The sequence below is a fragment of the Lepidochelys olivacea genome (assembly GCF_965140295.1).
Source record: "Lepidochelys olivacea isolate rLepOli2 genome assembly, chromosome: 16".
Lineage (NCBI taxonomy): Eukaryota > Metazoa > Chordata > Testudines > Cheloniidae > Lepidochelys > Lepidochelys olivacea.
This window is the reverse complement of record NC_140426.1, coordinates 24,985,001-25,007,953: the sequence shown is the minus strand read 5'-3', so window position 1 is coordinate 25,007,953 and position 22,953 is coordinate 24,985,001. Positions and strand designations below refer to the sequence as shown.

The following is a 22,953-nucleotide window of genomic DNA, read 5'->3' as shown; positions in this document are numbered from 1 at the left end:
TGATACTATTTCCCCTGGGTGACTTTCCCTGCACTTTGGTTAATCTGTCTCCTCTGGAGGTACTTCTAACACTTCAAACTTCAGAGTTAGTTCTAACAGGCCCTTATTTTTAATCAAGCTGCCAGAAAATGGTTTCCTCTTTCCCCAATTCTGGAATTTGAGTAATAAAATTTATGTTGTGTGAACCAGAAAAGAGTCCAGCTCATGCTCCCATAGTTGTATTGGCTCTGTAGTGCTAGCAGGAATAAAAAATTAGTATAGATGTACTCTGAGATATTAGATGTGACTCCAAATACACATGGAAAGATCTGTTGAGTGAAAAGGTGCCATTTTTACATCACTTTTTAGCAGTGAGTTGTGCTTTCAAGTCTAAGATTTGGTCTGTTATCTTGATGTTATTAAATATTAATGATCTGCACACAGGTTCTAAACAGACAGGCAAATGTATGTTTTCTGTGGCATTGGAAGAATTTTATTAATTTACACAGCATATTCTTGGTCCAGGAGTTCCATTAGCTGGGAAATAACTTGCTGGTGAATGTGTTTTGCTGTGAATCTCACAGCCTGCCAAAAATTCTCAATGAACATAAAATATTCCTAACCGTTTTAATTTGCAGTTAAAAACATTTTGAGACCCTTGCCTTGGCTAAAGAAGGAAAAATGAAGCCAAGTTTAGGCATTCTTTTTCTATAATATGTAGTGAAATGATAAATTTCCTGTCTAGTTGGGTTGAATAGCATCAAGCTTCTTCCTTTTTAAAAACAAACAATTTTTAAGTTAATAGTATTGACTACACATGTGGTAAGCTTCCTTACTTAGAAAGCCCTCTTATTATACAGTATCAGATGAAGCTTAAAGCTAGCTTTGTTAATACTAGCTGAAAGCACACTGTATTCAAGATAGGCCAATCATATAAATGTAAACACAACCAAAGTTCTCTTCTGTGTGATATTGCCCAGTTAATGAACTTTACCCCAAAAGAGATAAGTCATCCTAAGTAGGAGAACACTCATTTTCTTTTTGGTTAATCTCCTTGTTGGTAGATAGACAAGATCTACTTTTTTTGAGCAGGGAACTTTTTGTTCCTAGACTTTAAATATTGCACAAGGGAGACAACTATGTGGAATTAGGTGTGTTGATCTGGGAACTTTCCGGAAGCGTATTTTGAATGTTTTTCCTATTTTACACCCATTACCCAGCCCATTTATTGTATATCATAGACCAGTGGTTCTCAACCTTTCCAAACTACTGTACCCCTTTCAGGAGTCTGGGTACGCAAGATAAATCAAAGCGGCAGGGGCTGAAGCATTTAACTTAGCTTCATGGGGCCCCCTGTGGGCATGGGGCCCCAGGCAGTTGCCCTCCTTGCCACACCTTAGTGCCAAACCTGAACTTGCAACCCCTCTAAACCCGTCCTGGATCCCCAGATTGAGAAACGCTGATCTAGATGATTTGACATACCCTCTGGAAGACCTCTGCATACCCCCAGGGGTAAGTGGACCCCTTGTTGAGAACCACTGTCATAGACTGCATTGGTTTAAAGCTATCTAAATATGACTTTAACTCACAGCATTTTCATAAAAGCTCAACTACACCTTTGTTTCATTTGAGGCTCCCTCTGAAAAACAAATCACTACAGATGTAGTACATTATTGCTGCAACTCTGTGTAATGATATTTTTTTGTATGTATTTTATTACTGGTTGGTAAATGAGAAGAGACAATACTAATATGAACTGTGTGTGTGTATAAATGTCATTCAGTTCAAAGCCTAAGCACAAAGACCAAATAAAGCACCGAGGGTTGTGCGTTATAGGGGCTGAAGTATATCAACAAAATAATAATCAGTGGTGTTTAAACACGACCTTGAATATTTTAAACATTAGTTGTTGGCTGCTGTATTAAAAGTCTAGTGGTCACTGAGAACCCTTTGATGCCATTGGTTTGAGTTTCCAAGGATGCCTAAATTATAAAGAAGAGTAATATTGAAGCCATAGTTTCTGTAACAGTGTCTCCATTGGGATGATATTTGGATGTGATTGTCCTTTGCAGGTTATTATGTATTTAATTAATCAAATTCCATGTAATTCAGAGAACAAATTGTATTTATTACAAACTGCAATCCAGCAGGCATCCTATGAAAACTATGAAGTTATGGTTTTATAGAACCTCTTTTGCTTAAAGAGCAAATCTGTTCCTATGTTTGTGTAATCTCATGTTGATTCTGTGTTAATAGATTAATAGTGGATAAAATTAATCTTTATTTGGTGACTTCTGTCCAGCAAGGGTACATATTTTATAGAATCTACATAAAAGCAACTCTGAAGTTCCCTGAACCTTTGTGTCTTTTGTCAGATTTTTTTTTCTGCTGAAAGGGCTTTTCCTCCTTAAGCATGTTTCTTATATACATGGATAACTTGATTATATATTCAAGGGCAATGTCTTCAAATAAACTAAAATAGATTTTGTTTTCCACCGATAATGCCTATGGTTTGGTTTCAGATTGGACAAGACAAATCAATTTTTTTAATCTTAAATGAGGGGGAAGGGCACTTCCATGGTTAAGGCATTAGAATGGGACTCAAGATCTGGGTTCAGTTCACAGGTTTGCTGCAGACTTCCTGTATGAATGCCATAGAACAGTCTCTAAATGTAAAATTTGACTGTATGGCTCATTCATTGACATTGTACCATAACTTGAGTTATAAGAGGGGGGACTATTGAAACTAATTCACCTGAAAACTGAGTCTTCTTATCATTAACAAGGGGGAGTAAATGCTATTTCTTTCTTGCTAGTTCCAACTTGAGAAGTAGGTAGTAAATACTAAGCAAACAAAAACCAAAAAGGGAAAGTTTAACTGATCGGCAGTATTACAACTATTAGATCTTTGTTATAGCTAAAGCCTTAATAGAATTAAATATCAATTTTAATACACAAAAATCTTAATTCAAAACAGTTCTGAATATTTTTATTATTGCATTTTCCACATCCTAGTCAGAATCTGAGCAGAGTTAAGCGCAATATGCCAGGTATGCTTCATAAGCAATTGAACCTGTTAAGTCTATTACACCACTCCTTCCTTGTTCAAAATAAAAAAGGAATGTGTCACACTTAAATGTTACAATTTTATTGGAAGTGACAGAAAATTTAGAGGAGTTTAGGGCTTTGGGAATAATTCAAGAGGATATCAGTATGTTTAAAGAAATAAAATGCCAACTTCGGTATCTCATGTTACTTTCTAACGGAGATTTCTTTTTTGTGTCTGTCCTTTTACAGTTCTCTGTAGAAATTGCGAAGTTCAAAGACTTTAGGGTTTTTCAGTACTGGAAAAAACCCACATACATTTCAGAGAAAATTTATTTTAATTCTATTGATTAATATTTTGCTTTTGCAATCCATAAGAATATTAAGGCTTTCACATTTTTATGCACAGTATCATTTTATATTATGAAAAGGAGTACTTGTGGCACCTTAGAGACTAACCAATTTATTTGAGCATGAGCTTTCGTGAGTAAGCTGTAGCTCACGAAAGCTCATGCTCAAATAAATTGGTTAGTCTCTAAGGTGCCACAAGTACTCCTTTTCTTTTTGCGAATACAGACTAACACGGCTGTTACTCTGAAACCTGACATTTTATATTATGCAGTCTTACATTATATTTTTAAAGTATCTTACATTATGATATTCCTGTGCACAGGTGACTTAAAGTTAGGGGAATAAATGCATACTCTCTGTTCAGAATGTTTTATTTCTGCTACATACTGGATAATATCTGCTGTTTTGCATTCAACAAATCTCTAAATGCTACTGAGCACCAGTGCAGATGTATTTTGGTTAGCTGTATAGTTGAGTATGATTTTTATGTGGATTTTGGCGCTTACCTTTTCTGGCCATCTGAAGAAATTGTACAAGCTAACGCCTTATGAACACTTGCAGGTTATGTAGCTATAAAGGCACAACCACCCTCAGGGGGAAGAATATAGAAAATGGCTGACTAAAAGTAGAGCAGGGAAAACTGATTCAATGTAGTCTACTGCATAAATTTCAGGTTAAAATTATTAAATATCCTGGGAATGTTAGTTTCAAATCCTGGCAGTCCTTTAGCCCATCCCAGGCTGATAGATGAGTTTTGTTAAATGTAATCTGTGTGTAGGTCTTCAGGGTTGACATTTCTAAAAAACAGAGGTCTAATCTGTATGGAGATTAAATATTTAATCATACTTTTGGTAAGAAAGCCCCTTTGCCTAGCATGTGGTGTGCCAGTTGGTTATCCTGGAGATGACGTCAGCGGGTCTGTCCATAGTTTGGGAAGCTTTTTGGGATATTTTGGGGGATAGTCATATAAATTATTTGTAATTAGCCTTCCACTTCTGGAGTTTGTAGGGTTGCTGTCTCCAATTTTGAATGTCCGGGTCGCTGCAGTTTTTGGGGTCTTCAAATGCCAAGATGAGCAGATTGTTTTAAGCTTAAACAAACCCCAAACCTTACAACCATAGCCGAAGAGGACTGAACTCTGAATGTTTTCTGTAGCATAGACAACGAGAAGTCCTTGTGGCACCTTAGAGACTAACAAATTTATTTGGGCATAGGGGAGCAGAAGGGAATTTCTCCAACAAACATGAAAAGGTATGAAAGATAAAGATCTTTTATCTGATACGGTAACATTATATAAGAGTTTCAGAGTAACAGCCGTGCTAGTCTGTATTTGCAAAAAGAAAAGGAGTACTTGTGGCACCTTAGAGACTAACCAATTTATTAGAGCATAAGCTTTCGTGAGCTACAGCTCACTTCATCAGATGCATATCGTGGAAACTGCAGCAGACTTTATATATACAGAGAGAATATGAACCAATACCTCCTCCCACCCCACTGTCCTGCTGGTAATAGCTTATCTAAAGTGATCATCAGGTGGGCCATTTCCAGCACAAATCCATATAAGATTTAAAATATAAGAGTGAAACACTGGCTTGCCTTTCCAATTTTTGCATGATATTTATCTCTGAGCCTAGACATTTTCATATCTCTTCATGAAGCAAAGCACTCAACTTTGGTAGATGTATGTGTTATTCTATAGAGTTGTTACTTAAGTTTGGAATTCCAGTATAAATTTTTACCTTTAATTCCAAAGATAAAAAACCGGTCATTAGACCAATTTAACACACACAGAGATTTCACGTACCATCCTTATCTCCAGTTATCATTTGTTATATCTCTTTCAATTGCCAAGGCAACAATTTTAGGTTGTAGAACCTTTCACTGTTTTTTTTTCCAACTTGTAGTAATTTATGTGCTTAGGTAGCAACCTATACTGAATTTTCTGTAGCAGATTATCCTTTGTCTTTGTTTAAACGGGAAATGCAGCTGTCTAGATTGGTATTTAATTCCACCTAAATGTTACACTTTGATTTCTTCAAGAAAGAAAATCTGAGTAATCCACAATTGTCAATTTAGTAAAAATATTCTGTCATTACCTTAATAAAACTATTTTGAGTACTTCTTTCAGTGTTTAGTGGAAATAAGATTTATGTGCTGTGCTTTAATTTTATATCAACACAATAATTTTCTACAGAATACGTAGTCCTTTAGTTTAGGAAGTTGTGGTGCTTTTAGAGTGTCGTACTTCAGCCATTTTCTGCTAATTATCTTTCTGCTGGTCAGTAGTTCTTGAAAACAGAAGGTAAATTGGTAGATAATACTTGGTATAAATATTGTTTGCATTAGCATCTGTCACAGTAGGAATGCAAATTGCATCTTGAAATAAGCAAGTTTTAATGGATACAGCGATCTGTAATATCTTCATGGTAAATTTTTTATTTAAATATTTTTAATCACAACAGAATGTCATGACATTTCATGGACAACAAAATGTGGTCTAAATCATATTTTTCTACCAGTAAAGATTTAGGTATTCAAAAGGTTTTCATTAGAGATGGCATTGTTATTAGCCACACAACTGCAGTCTTGAAAGTGTGTGTATAAAATTTCACAATATTCAAAAAAGGTAACACACGTCATAACTTGTAAATTTTGAAATATAAACCATCTGTTTTCAGACTGTTTATTCAATGGTATTGACAGTATGATAGTTAAGGAGTGCTATTTAAACAGTTTGGACTTCATGTCATTTGGTCCTTGGAAATCAGTGTGCATTGTTGTATATTAACAAAGAAGTAATTCTCTACATGGTTTAAACAATTGTATGAATGTTGGGGAGTAATTTTTTTTTAACTATAACACTTCAGGAACTGCTGTTTTCCTAAGACACTTTTGTTCTGAAGTTCTTTTTGAGTCAGTTCATATTAAACCTGAAATGTGACAACCTGTGTAACAATGAATATGTTCCTACAATGCAATACTTGTATGTATTTGAAGAAAGCCTAATAGTATGACTAACTGAGTTTATTATGGTTGATGAATTTTAGAAATATAGATGTTTTATTTTGTGCCAGTTATAGAAAGATATCCAGGTTGTAAAATACACTATGGAATATGGAAAATGTAATAAGTCAGAATAGACTTGAAGCATTAAATGAGAAGCAAATATAGTGGCAATATAGAAATTCTGGGAAAATGCTGATAAAATGAGACAAAAGATTTTCTGATAAGGGGAAGACTAAGTAAAACAAGAAAAATATTTCTTTCTTAGTAATTCCTCTGAGTTCTTTGTAGTGTAATTGATTACAGTCTTTTTATTTGGTAAATTATCAGTGGTCATAATGTGGTCTTTACATGAGTTTTCTGTGATGTAATATTTCTAAAAAGTACATTAAAGTAAAATATTATGTCTGGCTTTCTTCACAAGAACATAGCAAATTAAAAATTACCTGGTTGACACTGGTAAGTAGAAAATATGACATGTAATTACTATTAAGAGAATTTTTTAGATGAGGTTTAAATAAAAGAAATAATGCTTATTAACTTGACAAAGTATTTGTACAAATTAGATTTACTATAAACTGTGACTGTACTAAATATATGTCCTTTATTTTTGCTGTAAAAGCTTAGCTTGGAAAAGGTGTACTTTCCTATGTACATTTGACCCTTTACCAGATGTAGTAATCTTTGGAAAGTAGGTAAGGATCCACAACGAATTTGAAATACATGTGTTGTAAATATTAAAGATGGTGAATGTTTCTTGTAAAAATGTCAAAGCCGTAGTCCCTCTGGGCTTATTTTGTGTGGCATGAGACTTTGCATTCTGTAAATGTAAGCTAAATTGATAGATTTATACTAGGACTAGGGTGACCAGATGTCCTGATTTTTGGGTTCTTTTCTTATATAGATTCCTATTACCTCCCCACCCCCATCCCAATTTTTCACATTTGCTGTCTGGTCACCCTAACTAGCACCTGCCTGTGTCTGGTATTGTCAGATTCTAGATCATGCACTAACCTTCTTTGGATTATTTTTGTTGCATGTTGGATACAGGTGATGCAGATCTGTTGTATTTCTCAGGGTTTTTTTACCTGCTGCAACCTTAAGAAAATCTGTTTTATCTTGTAAGCCCTGCTCTGTGAGGCATTGGGAGTCATGGCCTCTCGCATTTAAACAGTAGTGTGAAATATTAGTTAACTATTTTCCCCAACATTTTGGGGACAAGGAGGGCTTTGCCAGCTGCTGTTGAAGTGAATAGGCTGTCACCAGGCAACTCTGCTGTCTGGGAGTATAAATACAAAGAGCCTGGAAAGGAATGAACATCACTATTCATGGCCTGAACACTTAAAATATATCTCCATTAACTTCATATTCTGATTAGACGGTTATGAGAAAATATACTTGTCAAACAGAAATTGAAAAGGTTCCTTTAATAAACTTTTATGTGGAAAGTTTACTTATAGAATATACTTCTGTTCAACATCTAAATGTAATCTCATTGCGTAATTATTACAGACAACCTGGAAATGTACAAAATTTGGTAAAAACATTAAAAAAATGCTTCTTCCTTTCTTTATGGAATTTATGATTTATGATGCTCCTGAGCATTAAATTAAAAGACTTTAGAAACTTCTGTGAATTTCCTTGCTAGTTTTAAACAATAAATGACTTATTTATTGAACCTGTTCAACAAAATGAGGGGGGAAAAACAGTTAAAAAAAATATAACCTGTTGAAAAGCTGAATGTCTGCTATGGGTGTACTCAAATGGCAGGAGGTTGTATGATGTCTTAGATTTCCTGTAATGCTGACTGTCTGGCTTAGTTGGAGAACAGAGGATTATGAAAGCTAACAGTTTGTTTGTTTGTTTAAGAGCACAGTAGGGTTCACTAAGAAGATTTGCCAACCATAATTTTAATATTTATTTGAGTCTGTGACCAAATCTTTTTTCATGCAATGGATGGTTACTTTGCAGACTTCAGTCAAATGTGATAGAAAATCTGTCTGAAATGTGACTTGAAATTGGCCATGTTACCTTCTTGCTTTTTGATACTGTACTATATTTGGTTCAGGTATAGATTGTGATTTTTTTTCTATTGTTTGTCAATTTAGTTTTCACACTGTGAAAAGAAAAGGAGTACTGTGGCATCTTAGAGACTAACCAATTTATTTGAGCATAAGCTTTCATGATCTACAGCTCACTTGCATCCGATGAAGTGAGCTATAGCTCACGAAAGCTTATGCTCAAATAAATTGGTTAGTCTCTAAGGTGCCACTAGTACTCCTTTTCTTTTTGTGAATACAGACTAACACGGCTGCTACTCTGAAACTTTTCACACTGTGTGGACCTTCATCTTAAGCAGTCTGGGCTGCAGATCTTCTCCTTTTCTTCACCAAGAAATAAACAGTATCATCCCAGTCACACTGAAGATGCTAATAGTTGAGGATAAATAGAGATCTCTATCTTGACATCTTATATCTGGTGGAAGAGTTGTTCTGACAGATACTAGTCTTTCCAACCCTCTTTTTTACCTACCCTTTGCCTATATGTCTTCACTTTATTGAATCATCTCTTCTCTTTTACCTGGTGATTCTTGGCCTCCTCTTGTTGAAGACTGATGTCCCTGTGAAAATTCATCTTATTCATTGAACTGTTGGGAGAACAAGGACTCTCTTCATTCTAAACACTAGGTTGATTTTGAAAACAGAAACACTGTTGTTCTTCAACTTGTTGTTTAGTTCTCTCTAAATTTTAAGCTGAATGGTATAACAGCTTGTCTTTACCTAGCCTGAAACTACCAACCAGCCTAATGTAGAGCCATTGAGAGCTCCATTGAGAGACCCTCTTTGCCGTTAAGTTAAACAAAGCTCTTTCATTCTCACTTATCCACAAAGATAATGTTGATTCTGTTTGGAAGTCCTCATCTTCCAGATTCTGTTCACAAGGCTTTCAGTATGCTTTAGCAAGATCCCGGTTGGAAGGTCAGGTTCTGCTGCTAGAAGCAGTGAAGATTCTCAAATGGGATTTACACTTGGCAGGATGTTATTGCTGGCTGGTAAGCTCGTTCATCTGCTGGAAAATGTACTTGCGGATCTAACTTGGTACTCAGAAGCCTTTGACATATTGAGGGTGAGTGACAACCTTTTGTTGAACCTCTTTAGCAGCAGAAAGACATCATCTTTTGCAGTCACTATGTGAGAAGGAGGAATTTACTGACAATGCTGTCTTCGCTGGGCTTGGCTTCTCAGAGTAATCAGAGGAGATAAGAAATGAGAGTATGAGAGTTCTTCATTACCTTGTGATAGCCTTGAATGATTTATGGACCTTCTCCAGATAGTCTTCAATTGAAAGCAAGCTTCCCACCAATGCAGACACTCTTCAATCCTCTCTCTTCGTCTTTGTCTTTGTCTGGTCCTGGCACAGACAGTCATTTTTTTATCTTTGCAGGTATTTGGAGAAAATAACAGTGTTCTCCACTGCATGGATAAGTCTATTGAATGCTTTTGCAATTTTTGTTCTGAAAGTTCTTATATAAAAGAACGGATAGTTTCCTATAACATCATTCCTTCTCCAACTCTGTTTTCTATTGACAAAGGTCCATACTTGATTAATGAGAATCTGTTGTAAATTAACAGCTTTTGGAAACATTATTAAAAAATGTAAAATCTGTAAAAATGATCAAACCTGGCTCCTTTTTTCTTTTATAATTTTATGTGTAAATCAGAAGTATGTCTTTCAATTTTTATTCGTAATCTAAATAAGAGCATCATGAATGGGTAGTATGTAGTTTAGTGTCATCCTTAAAATGAATTGTTTTTGTGAATTCACCAAAGTGAACTAATTTAGTACCATATGGTGATAAAGGTCAGACTAATGGCCTCTCTCTTTCACAGTATGTACTTTCAATGTGGAAGTAAATTCCTTTTCAATTTTGTTTGAGACCAGTTCTTGTGTTATTAAAATGCTATAATTATGGCAAATATCATGGACTTCAATTTCGTTGAAAGCCAAGACATAAGACGCATGTCTCAATGTTTGTCAGTGACTTGAAAACAATTGCATACTTATGAATGACAATATGTAGAAGAAGTGAGACACAGATATGTATGCACTTTCACCAATGAAAAAAAAGCTACGATAACTTAATTTGCTACACTTCATAATATTCATAACTATAACCAAAGCATTTTAATTTAACAATAATATTGGAGTATTTTGATTTTTTAAAATAAATGTTGCTATTTTATGTTAATTTGGGTTCCACTCCACTCCATCAAATTGGGTTCTACTCCACTCCATCAAATTGAAAGGTACAATAGCTTTACCTATTCTGGCCATATGTAATAGCTTATTTTTAAAGATATCATAGTATGTAAATGACACAGCTGTGAATTGGTGTGACAAGTAGAGTTGCCAATTTTAGTTGGACTTATTCCTGGAGGTTTATCACATGACATAATCTTTAATAAAAGATTAATTTTTAATTCCTGGAGACTCCAGGACAATCCTGGAGGGTTGGCAACTATAGTGATGTCATACCCAAACAAGTGATTACAAATGTCTGACCTAAAATAGTCATTGTATGTGTATACGGTTTATACAAAATATTATTATAAAACATATAAATGTGTTTTTTTTGTTTTAAAAATTCCATTGAAATTTAGCTTGAGGGCATAATGCAAAATATAGTACTGTGTTTTTGGTGTCTTATATATAATAGGACTGTTACCTCTCTTGACAATTTTGGCACTATGCCTGGTCATACTAACTAATATAAACTGTTTTTAGTTTGGAAAAACATAGTCCATATCTTGAAACCATATATAATTTCAAGTAAAAAGTCATGAAAAGGTTGCAATTTCAATCAAATTACTTATTTAATGAGAGAGATTTTTAAGCTCAAAACTAAACTTGAAAACTAAAATAGTCTTGTTTTTCTGTTAATATGTAATAAGAATAAAACCTATGATCAGTAATTGCTTGAAAAGCTACTGAAATTGTGTGTGTGCCTACTATTGAACACTTCCTTTAAATTCCATTTTTTTTCCTTCCTCCCTTTTCCTCAAGCAGGTTTTTTCCTGTTCACTTTTGATATAGCTTCTGTTCTCAATTGTTTCCACTTCTCGATCATTTTAGTTGAGTCTTTATGTGACACCATTTTGGATACAAATTGTAAACTTCATATGCTGCTTATATATTAATTACAGTGGATATGAACTCACAGGGCAAAACTTTTCAACATTTTCTGAAAAAAATCACAATCCCTCAACCCACAGATTTTATTGCATTAATGTCAATGGCCTCATTATTTGTGCAACAGCTGATGTATTAAGTACTTGTTGATTAACTTAATTGGTAACTGTACTACATTCGTAACAACTGAAAACAATCGGTCAGTGTCTGCTATTTATGCATAAATAGTCACATAGATGCAGATTATGTCTGAAGGATAGAATGTTAGTTTGAAAAGTAATCTGTTACATGAATGCTTCCATTGCTTGCCACTCTCAGGTGGGTTATGCTTTCACGTATTGAATCTTGCTATATGTACTTACTATAGGTGTTGATAGTAGCAATTTGCATAACTTTAGTGGTTTGATGCTCTGAAATGGCTGGTATTATGAAGCTGTATTTATCATTTTTAAATACAGATAAATGCTGTAGTCATGTTGTTAGCGTAGTGTTTTGTTTAGGTTTTTTAGCTATCTATTAAATTTTCTTGATGCCTTGTATAGTGTAAAGAACTTTATTTATTAAATGCTTTTTTGTGTTTATGAATTTGCAACTTGAAAACAAATGATATTTGTGGCAGATAGTTTCTATCTGAGTCTGTGTTCTGTTTTGTTTTTTCTGACTTTTGTATATGCCCCCCACCCCCCGATATTATCTATATTTAATGCTGCAGCAATTTAGGGGCAGGTAGAAGTATTCATCTTTACTGGTTAGAGCACATTGAGGAGTTGGCAGATTTCAAAAGAAGTTTAAATACCTTTTTAGTTATGCAACAGTAAGTACTATAGTATGTGATGTGTCTCAAAATTTAACTTGCTACTCTGTGAAATGTGATCCCGTTTTATCTTGGAGGGCCAAAAGCATGTTAGTAACTAATTTCTTTCAGATCTTTGTGTCGTTGCAAAAATCACTATTTAATTAAGGTAGTACAAATCTACCTTGGTTATTTGTTGCTGAAACAGATTAAAATAGCTTGCTTTTCATTAGAGTAATCACAGTTCAGTGTTAATTTTTTTTGTCCGATTAACTGTAGAAAAAATTGTCCATCGTGCTATATGGACATAGAGAATAATATTTCTTGTTTTTATAATTTGCACAGCCATTTAAAAAAAAAACAATTTAAGAAGCCTTGTCTTTTGAAATAGTTAAATTTGCTTCTTAAAAATCACAGCTCTTCACTTGATTGTCATACTGAAGTGTGGAAATGGTGCAGGAATAGCTGAGAGTAAAAGAGAAACATAGCAGACTGATATGCCACAGTAGCATATTCCCATCCTGTCAGCTGGAAAATTTAAATCAGGTTACAGCATGGATTAACATTTGGCTTGTGGGGAGGGGAAAGGTAGTGTTTTAAACTCCATGAAATTGAACAATGAGATTATATAGTTTACAGCTAATTTCAAAGTCTTGCTTTTAGCTTTTTGTTGAGCAGATTTTTGTAAGGGAGGGTAGTAACTGTATTAATTGATTGTCTTTAACTGTCCCCTATTAAATATTTGTCTGAAATGGTGTTAAGTACACCATACTGTGTCTCGTATCATATTCATAGTTAACAGAACAATATTATATGTTCCATTGGGAAAAAATCTAATTTAATAAAACATGTTAGTTAAAAAATCTAATTTAATAAAAACCCTTGTTATAGAATATGGAAACACTGTTTTTTGCTATACATTTGTATTGACTCATAAATGTATAGGGTGAAAAAAGCCGGAGTACTATCCAGATAATACAGGGAAGTTAGTTGTGTCATTTCTTCACTGAGAACAAACAATTTTTTACTTCATGTAAAAATATTTTTTTATAATTGATCATCTCTTGCAGTGACAGACACTGTAATCACGTATTACAATGTGTGTTTCAGCTCTATGGGGAAGGATTATTGTATCCACCTATAATTCTTTGAGTGAAAGAGCAGTAAAAATTAAATAGTGGTAAAGGAAATCTTATATTTATTTTCAGGCATGTGATCTATGTGTTTGTTTTTTCTTCTTTTTGCATATTAAGTCCATTGCAATTCTTTCCCATTGGTTCTTCCCTGGAATGGGGTTTCTATGCAAATCATAGTTTATAGCAGGGCACTATGTTTTGATTTGACAGCAGCTGCTTTTTGTGATGTAAGCTGCATTCCTTGGCAAGAGGACTGAGGTGGGGACACATCATTTTTGTAATTCACTTTGGGAAAATACTCGTCTGAATTTACCAGGCAATTCATATTTTACAGTGTAGAGGAAAAATATTTAAATGTCAAATATAAATCCTAGAAAATAGAACAGCCTTTGTTTCATTTTACTCCATGCAACATTCTTAGTTGAAGTCTCTAACTTTTCTGTTGGTACACAAACATGCATTTTGGAATAGTATCATACATATACTTTCCCATTCAGAATTGTTTTACTCCCTAACAACTTGTAGCACTGCATTTAACCTTAAAGATTATTAATATTAATCTGCAGGTATATTCCTGAGAAACTTTCAGATATTATCTTTATTTAAACATTCTCAGGGATAAGTAGATACAATCTTTAATTACCTGAAACTTTTATTTTATCTTCCTTAGTTGAAAAAAGAAAATCATAGCTAGTTCATAAATTTGTCTCTGCTAATTCAGCTGTTTTACAGGTTCTTCATTACTACTTTACCGTTGTAAATAATATTCTGGAAAACGTTTTTTAAAAAAGCCCAGTAAGTATTGAGACTTTTTTCTCCTACTGTAAACTTTGTGTACCATAATTTATGTTTAAGCACCATTCACCAATAAGCCTCAGGCAGATTTCAGCTTTTTGGAGTCTGTGTAAAATAATTTATTGTGTCTCTCCAGTAAATACGGGCTAAACTCTCTAACTGTACTTTCTATTAATTAAAACTCAACTGGGGAAACCCAGGGTATCTTACAGGTATGAAGTATGATGAAAATGTGGGTTTAACGGGTAGAATAGATATAGAAAAGAGGAAAACTGTGGGGCTTGTTTTATTTTAACTCTGTGTTGGAATTGTGACGATATTGACCACTTTCTGCACAATTTTAATCTTTGTCTGACTATCATGTGTCCCTGATACTTCTTTGTCCATATGTATGTTTTGTTACTTTGCATTGATCTGAATGTGATCAGTTTTAAAAAAAACATATTTCTGCATTATCCTACCAGCCTATTTCATTGACATCTGTGAAAATTTGTGTTCATGAACATCCCTAGAATTCCAGGCCTACCAAAGTTGTTAGTTGTTTTGGTGCCTATCTGAGGATTTTTTTTTTCCATGTCTTTTTAAGCTCCCTTCATTGGCACAGGCCCAATTGTTTTGTGCAAGTAAATTTGTAGGTGACTGGCACACTGAAAATCTTCAGACCCTGTGATTTGCCATAACTACATTGTAGGCTAGATAAAAGGCTTTCAGGATCTCTGCTCTCCCATGCTTCTGCCAGTAAATTCATTCCACCCGCCCTAATTGAAGGCAGGTTTTTAGATTGTAGTGGTCCCTGCCTGAGCAGGGTTAGAACTGAGAAATGTTAGAATTCCTAATTGAATTGATGCTCACTTGGAAGCATTGAGTAGGAGTGATTACCATATATTGAATTGGGAAGGCTTTTTCTCCTTGTCTGTAATCACAGTTGGGAAAAGCCACAGCCAATTTTATTTATTTATTGGTAATTGCCGGGGACAAATAGCCAGTAGGCTGCGTGTTCTAAGTTTTCATGTTACTCTAACTTTATATTCAAAGAAGTAATTTTCATATATTTGCTTGAGCAGATGTAATTGATATCAGTGTTGGTAATAGACCTCAGTGATGAATGTATGTCTGCGGAATCCCCCATTGGTGTGTGTACCTGGTTCCCTATGTGCTGTTATGGGTACTCTGTCCATGGTGGATTGGGCCTTGTGTGTGTCAGTAGTCATCCTGGACCTATTTTGACCTTATAGAGAAGGTTGGCATGCTGGGTAATGTTTTCAGTTTGCTTTGCAGGAATTAGTTTGTAATAAGGCCTTTAATTCTGAATGTTGTGAATTCAGGTGCACAGAATCCAGAAAGGGTTACTCTGCACTTATATAGTTCATGTGTTTAGTGTCCAAGATAAGATTTTTTAAAAAATGCAATTGGTTATTAGGACTGTAGTACAGTAGATCCATAGTGTGGTAAATATATTCCTGCAGAATTATATTTATTTACCCATCTGGAAATCAAGTGCCAGTTTGGGAAAGAAAGGTTAGTAATAACACGGAATAAAAGAGACAGTAAGTAAGTGTTATGAAGTGGCATTTCCGTAGGATCATTGTATCTAAGTTAGGCTGTGTTAGTTCTGGAGTTCCATGGTCTCAGAGTGCATTTTATCAAGATGCACAGAGATTTATTTATACAAATGAAATAAATGTTGATGATGAGCACTGCTCCTAAATCCTCTGACCTTGTGGTTGATGTACCTATTAACATGTACATGGTGCTTTCTCTATCCCAGTGATTCTCAACTTATTACACATTATGGGCTGCAGGAGCCACGTGGGAGGGCAGTAGCAGCCCAGACCCCAACTGGCTGCCTGCCCTGGACCCCCACCATGCGTCTGCCCCAGACCACGGAGCCTGTGGCACTGACCAGCTGCCCTGATTCCAGTTCCCTGCTGTGTGACTGCTCTGGACCCTGGAGCCTACGAGGCCAGGCAGCTACCCTGGGCCCCCAACCCCATGGGGCTGGCCTGGACTCCTGAGCTCATGGGGCCAGCCGGCAGCTCCGCCCCCTCCCCCACTGCTCTGGGCGGTGAGGCAGCCTGGACCCCTCCACGTCAGGCAGCCAGGAACCTGGTGGACCCTGGCACGCAGGTCGGCCTTTAGCACACAGCTGAGCTGGGCCGCAGATGTCTGCTAATTGGGCCGCATGCGGTCCACAGGTTGAGAACCGCTGCTTTATCTGTAAGTGGTTCTCTGGTCATAACACCATAGTATGTGCATATATAATACAATCTTCTAATCTCTGTACATTGTTGAAGTTTTTTTCAAAGGGTGATGGACATATAGTGGAGAAAAGAATTAAAGTAGAAATATAATGCGATGTACTCTTTTCCAGTGTGTGTTGTTTTCCAAATAAAGATATAGAATGATTAATAAAATGTTCCCAGACCATTTAAAACTCAGAGCAATGGAGCTGACGTAATGTAATACACAGAGTACTTGTAAAAACATACAGACACACAAGTGAATTGCTGCCAGACAGAGAATATAGAGTTAGTTTGCTTAACTGCAGGTTGCCAGGTTTTGTACATATGCCAAGCTGGTGCTGTTAAGAAGTGTGTTCTGCAAAGCAAATTGTATACAGAACCTTTATATTTCAGCATCTTTATTAACAAGCTTCTTGGTGACCTTGGGCTTGATCTTGCAAGGTGCTTAGCACCTCCTGCTAGATATTTAGTGTCCTTGGTTCCCATTGAAACCAGTGGTCTGACAGTGTTCTGCAGGATCAGTCCTATTCTCAGCAGTATGATTCATGAGAGTTGTTGTAAACTGTATAAAATAAGTTGTGTTTACATGAAAACCTAAGTGAAATTTGTTTAATTATAGGCAACTGAATGGCTGTATGAGATTTTATTTAGGTTATCAAAACTACTTGTAGTTTATAGACATTTCGTGAGCTCATTTTAGCAGAGCATGTAGAACTTAATTACTTTTGTGATGTAAAATATAGTAATATTATAACCTGTGAATGTAGTTCATGCACTATGGGTGAAATTCACACATGCCTCCGTCCCCCTTCTCCCTCCAACACATCCTGACTGTGTAGGAAATGGATTGAGTGATGAATCGCTCCTCAAACTGGGAAGGGCTGTGTGGTGGCAGCATAACCTCTCATAAATTGCAATTCCAGCCAATAAGATGGAATATTATAGTTTATATGAGGTTTCTAGGCCACCAAATCTTAATGTGGATTTGCTAGTCCTCCATTGGGTTGCTGCCAAACAACCATATCATCTGCTCCAGCCTGTTTGGTGCAGTGTTGTTGTTGCTGTGTTGGCTCGCCTTGTCTCTCTAATAACCAGCCTGTTAAGCTCAGACACAAAGTCCCCTGCCAGAATACAGAGGGTACAGAAACCCCTTTGGACTCCTAAACGCTTTGAGGGCTTAAATGGTGCAGAGAGCCTTGCAATGAATAGTTCTCTGCATTTACCTCCAATAACTTTAAAGAGCTAGGTAAAAATTTTTATCCTAAGTTATGGAAAATAAAAAACAAAAAATGTCTTTGGATAAATAGGAGATGAAAAATTAGAACGTTGATCATAAGATAGAGAACAGGATATTTAACAAAAGATTGCTGAGTGTACTTTAATATTCTGCTTTCCTGATGTTTTAAAACATTGATCCCAGGTTATGTTGGTGAAGCTGCTTAAATTATGGATTTTGGTAATCACTCTTCACGGCCAATGTTTTTGTAACTTTCACATATTTTATTACTCAGCTTATTGAATACACAATACAATTTGCAGAGATTCTTGAATATTTACCCAGAGTACATGTATCAGTATGGTATGTTGGATAGTTTAATACAAAGCAAATCAAAGGTAACCTGCTGTTTGTGTGTTGATTACACTTGCTTGCTGTTGACTAATATTTTTATTATCCCTAAAGACTAAATCCCTAATATCACTAAATATTTTTGTAAATCCAGCATTTCCAAAGATTAAGTACTTTTGTCACAAATAAACTTTACATAAAACTGTCATCTAAAATCCCAGTGCTGTTGATCTTATTAGGTAAATATTATGTATCTGGGACCATGTGTACATTAGGAGTCCTTTGTGAGTATAGGTATACGGGTATATTTTACCTGCAAACAGCTCAGACTGTGGATGACTCTTGGACTAGCAAAACTGCATTTATTCCAGCCATGCCAAATTAAATAAGCGATACCGACATAACTATATTTTTGCCGATATAATTGCATCTACACTTAGGGGTTTGGTTGGCATAGCTTTATCGGTCAGGGACCACACCCTCTTCATACTTCTGATTGACATAGCTATACTGGCAAGTTTATAGTGTAGATATGGCCCTATTTTATGGCAATCAATAATTTTCTCTTTTATAGAGATGCACTATTAAACATTTGTAATCTATTTTGGTTAGTTCACATTATAGATCCCTTACGTGGCTTTATTGGCCAGCAGGCAGTACTCTTGCATCTATCAGGTGATTATCTTCTGAGAAAAGAACACAATTTATATGCATCAATTTCAATGTCGGTTGGCACAGTGTTTCATTAAGGCAAAATCTGTGCTTAGTTAAAAATTGGCAGATCTGCACCAAGAGATCGCTGCCTCCGGTTCCATCAGGGTACTAGCGTTCTGCAGCACAAAGAATGTAGTGAGAGCAGGGATTTTAAGTACATGCAGCTATTTAAATTCTAGTCTGGCTTTCTCTGAGTGGTGGAGAATAATTTTGCCAAACCCTATTCAGCGTGTAGCCCAATCAAAAGACACACAGACTTGAACAGGCATGTTGAAAAAATTTAGCTCCACTCACCACCACCGCACACACATTTGGTGCATATGTGGAACAGAGAACTGTTTAAAAATCTGCATTTTAGAGAGCAAAGACTATTTGATCTATAGGTAATAAACATTGTCTGTGTTCTCCAGTCACTTGTACTTCACCATGGCCCGAGACTATTTCTGGGTGTAGAACCCCATAAAATGTAGGCTGCCTTTTCTGCAGACATGCCTCCACTTATACCCCTGACTACTTCTGAGAGGGAAAGCAGGATTGCTTACAGGGAGGGAAATATATAGGTTTTTGTAAAAGTCAAATATCATGGTAAAGACTTAAAGCCTATGCTGTTCCACAGACAAAGTTAAGATACTTTACAAAATCCCTTGGCTGGTGTTTCTGGAGTATTGATCTTTGGTTGTCTTTAGTCATTTTTAAATGACTTTTATACAGTTGCAGTTTAATGGGGATGACTTCTAAGAGGAAGTAAACCTCTAAGATATCAAAGCACTAGCAAAAACCATTAAAATCTTATTTGCTCCATGACAAGTGCCTTAGGTGAAAGTAGATCTTGGCCTATAATAGCAACATGTTTGCTGACATACAAGGTAATTCAGTTTGTTGGAAGGATGGTTTTTGATGCAGAATTGCTTCCCAAGGTATATGTAAACATGTGGAATGTGAAATCTCTTGAACAGTGAGTATGTGCTTAGTTGAGGCCTTTGTACCAGTAAGTTGCTTAAGTAGAGGATCTCATCCAAGAGGTAAGAAGTATATATGAATTTTGATAAATATTATTGGAATCTTGGGTTGGCTAGTAATTTTTTAAACTGTTATTTTAGTGGAGAATGTGGCTTGGAATTTCCGAGAGAGCCAACTAAAGAGCAGATACCTTTTACTATGTGGCCATTAAAGGAAGTGTGGAATAGAAATTGTACATGATGTGAGGGTTTTGGGTTAAATGTTGTTGGTTATAAAGTTTGATCCACCTTGATAGCGGAAAGGTCTTCTGTGTACGTGGCAGGACCTCTTGGACCCTAATTTTAAAGCAAGGTGGTAAACCATGTGTTATGAGTGTATATTCCTTTATATCTTTTGGTGATTTTAACTGTCTCAGAAAATATGAAGGCCAAAAAACATTTATTTTGATAAATGTGTCTGTAAGATTTGTACATATCCCCAGACAAACCTGGGCAAGGCAAAAAAATTAAATATGCTCAACAGGGAATTTTCTCAAATTGGGAACAAGATGGCATGTTTTACCAGAAAACTGTTGTTTAAATGAGAATACCAGTCCCCTATTATCCTTTCATCCAATTTTATAAGATGTCTAATTCCCTAGATTCCAAATTAGGCTCCCCTCCCCCGCAATGGATTTCTAGAAGCTCATGAAAGTTTATCTTTAAATGTAAATAATGTAGTTCCTTTTTATGAATATTTAAAATAGAATGTCCATCATAATAGTCTGCTTGATTCTGGTTGTCAAATCTGCAGCCTACTAATAAATAGTGTGTTCATATTTGTGAGGTGTGGAGATGTGTTCTGTGCAGCATACTGAAAACGTGTGTGTGTGTGTGTGTGTAATCTCATGTGAGTAAAATTATTCACAGGTATTCAAAGGATTGGACCCTTAAAATATTTTATATTCATCTATATGTGGATTTGAGAACTTCCACTCAAAACTGAGGACATATTAGAACCTGAAATCTTCTGTTATTTTTATATTAGTGGCTTATTTTATTTTTGCATTTCACATTGATTATATTTGTACTTGTATTCTGCTTGCCTATAAAGGTTTGAAAATATAAAAATCAGAGTGAAGTATTAAAATTACCTAAACTTCTAACCATGTAGAAAATTTAACATAAGAAGTTATTGTTAACTTGTTCTTAAAATATACTTGCTGTGTATTTTAATTACTTTAGTAAAAGTGAATCTAGCTTCATGAAAATTTTGCATCTGTTAGCAATTGAACAGCCAATCAACTAATGCATTAGTAAAACAAACTTTGCCAGTGAGAAATCTAGGGTGGGGACCAATTTTAAAAATAAAAGTATATGGTGTATATGTCATAAAATGATTCTCTTCCCCTCAAGCCCTAACTCCAGTGCAGTATAACAATAATTGAGCAGTAAAGATTGTTTACAAAACCTTACTCCCTACATAATGATCAAAACTTGTGGAAACATTTTATAAAAAGTCAAGCATCTGGTAACAATGTATTCAACATGCTAAGCTTCAAACAATTGAAAATGATCACAGTTGCACACACATGTTAGATACTATACAGTATACTGATAATTTCTTTGAATAAATAACTAATTTTTTCCAGGTCTGATATTTTAGACACGAAACAGTATCTAATTTTATCTACTAATTTTCATAATTAAAGAATGCACTGATAATATAGAATTTGGCAGTCTTGGAAACACTCCTTAGAAAAACAGATGGCCTTGAAAGAGTTCTGTTTTAAATAGACTGTTGTATAAATTATTTGTCTAGATTTTTTTGTTTTTTCTTAACAAGTCTAATTGTATTAAATAGAACATAACTTCATGTTAGGTTGTATTACCATATTTTTTTATACTGACAAACCTTTGTCTTGATGTGTACTATCATGAAACATTTAAAATTTGTTCCCAAATGAGCAGAGATGTTCACTGCTACTTTAATTAGTTCTTTCAAATTGTTGATAAATATTGTTATACGTTTGCAAAGGAGTGTGCTTTCTCTCCCACTATGTAGTTGAGTCAGCCTTGAAAGAGCTGTGATCTGGTCCTACTTAAAACTGTTTCCTATAGAGGTTTATCAACCCAGTGTCTGTAGTTGGCTAAATGAGGTATCTGATTAAAAATAAAAAGTCAAAGCACATTTGGAAAACTGTTTTCTGGCAACACATGTAGCTGGCAATTTGCAGCTAGTAAGATTTTTGCATTAGGTAACAGCCTAAAGTTAACAGTAGCATTGAGTCTTTTTATTTCTTTTTTGTCTTTCTCGAAGAGGGTAAAGGGAGAGCCTTGAAGAGTCCTTCCTTGCTCTTATCAACATTACAGCCTCAGCTGCCCTCCTTGGATCCCCTGCCAGGGTTGCTATCATCTTCTGATCAAATATTAATGTGTGATTCTCTGCTTGCTCACTAATCCAAAGCCAATTAATATTATCTGTCAATTATTTACAGATCCTGAGGTGCGGAGGAAATTCCCAGAGGACTACAGTGACCAGGTTTGGAATGCGTAATTAATTTTTTACATGACAAAATTTATTTCAGGGTTGTTCGACATATTATTGCTGTTCTTTTTACTGAGAGAGATAAATGCATTTTTAGAAGGAAAGAGAAGCCATAATTAGGAGCTGAGGATAAAAAAAAATACGTGTTTGGAACTGGAACTGAAAATATTGTTAGAAGAATTTTGGATCTCAATGAGATCCTTTTACAATCTAATCTTTACAAGCAAACATGAGAGCAGGGAAGAAAATTAATTAATAAATTTCAGTTTTTGCCTGGAGGTGCCATAGTCTACAGTTCTTTTGGCAATCTTCATCTCATTGTCTGAAAGTTTATAACTTTATTTAACTGGGTACCTGGCACTACAGTACATTTTTAAAATATTTCCCTGATAATGTAGTCTTTAAGTCTGTTTCATAGTGATGGTATAAAAATGTGAATGTGCATATAGAATGCATGGGAATTTTGCATTTAGCATATAAACGGAATGAATGGGAATCCTTCCTAGGACTTGTTAGCTGAGGTTATAGTTGTTATAACTGAATGCTACTCCAGATTTTGTTGGCAACTTCTGTATTTTACTATATCTCATTAGGAAGGGATTTGCAGGGAGGAGGGATTATTTTTGTGGTGTTCATAATGGCACTGAAGTT

General features: G+C 35.3%; 1 protein-coding gene across 3 annotated transcripts in view; it reads left to right on the top strand.

Annotated features, from left to right (window-relative positions):
- The window catches only part of DENND1A (DENN domain containing 1A), a 421,747-nt gene that overhangs the window by 56,826 nt on the left and 341,968 nt on the right, over nucleotides 1-22,953 (top strand). For all 3 annotated transcript variants that reach the window (XM_084650295.1, XM_084650293.1, XM_084650294.1), the window contains exon 3: nucleotides 22,253-22,296. In XM_084650295.1, coding sequence (XP_084506421.1) covers nucleotides 22,253-22,296 — 44 coding nt within the window. The remainder of the gene's footprint in view (nucleotides 1-22,252; nucleotides 22,297-22,953) is intronic.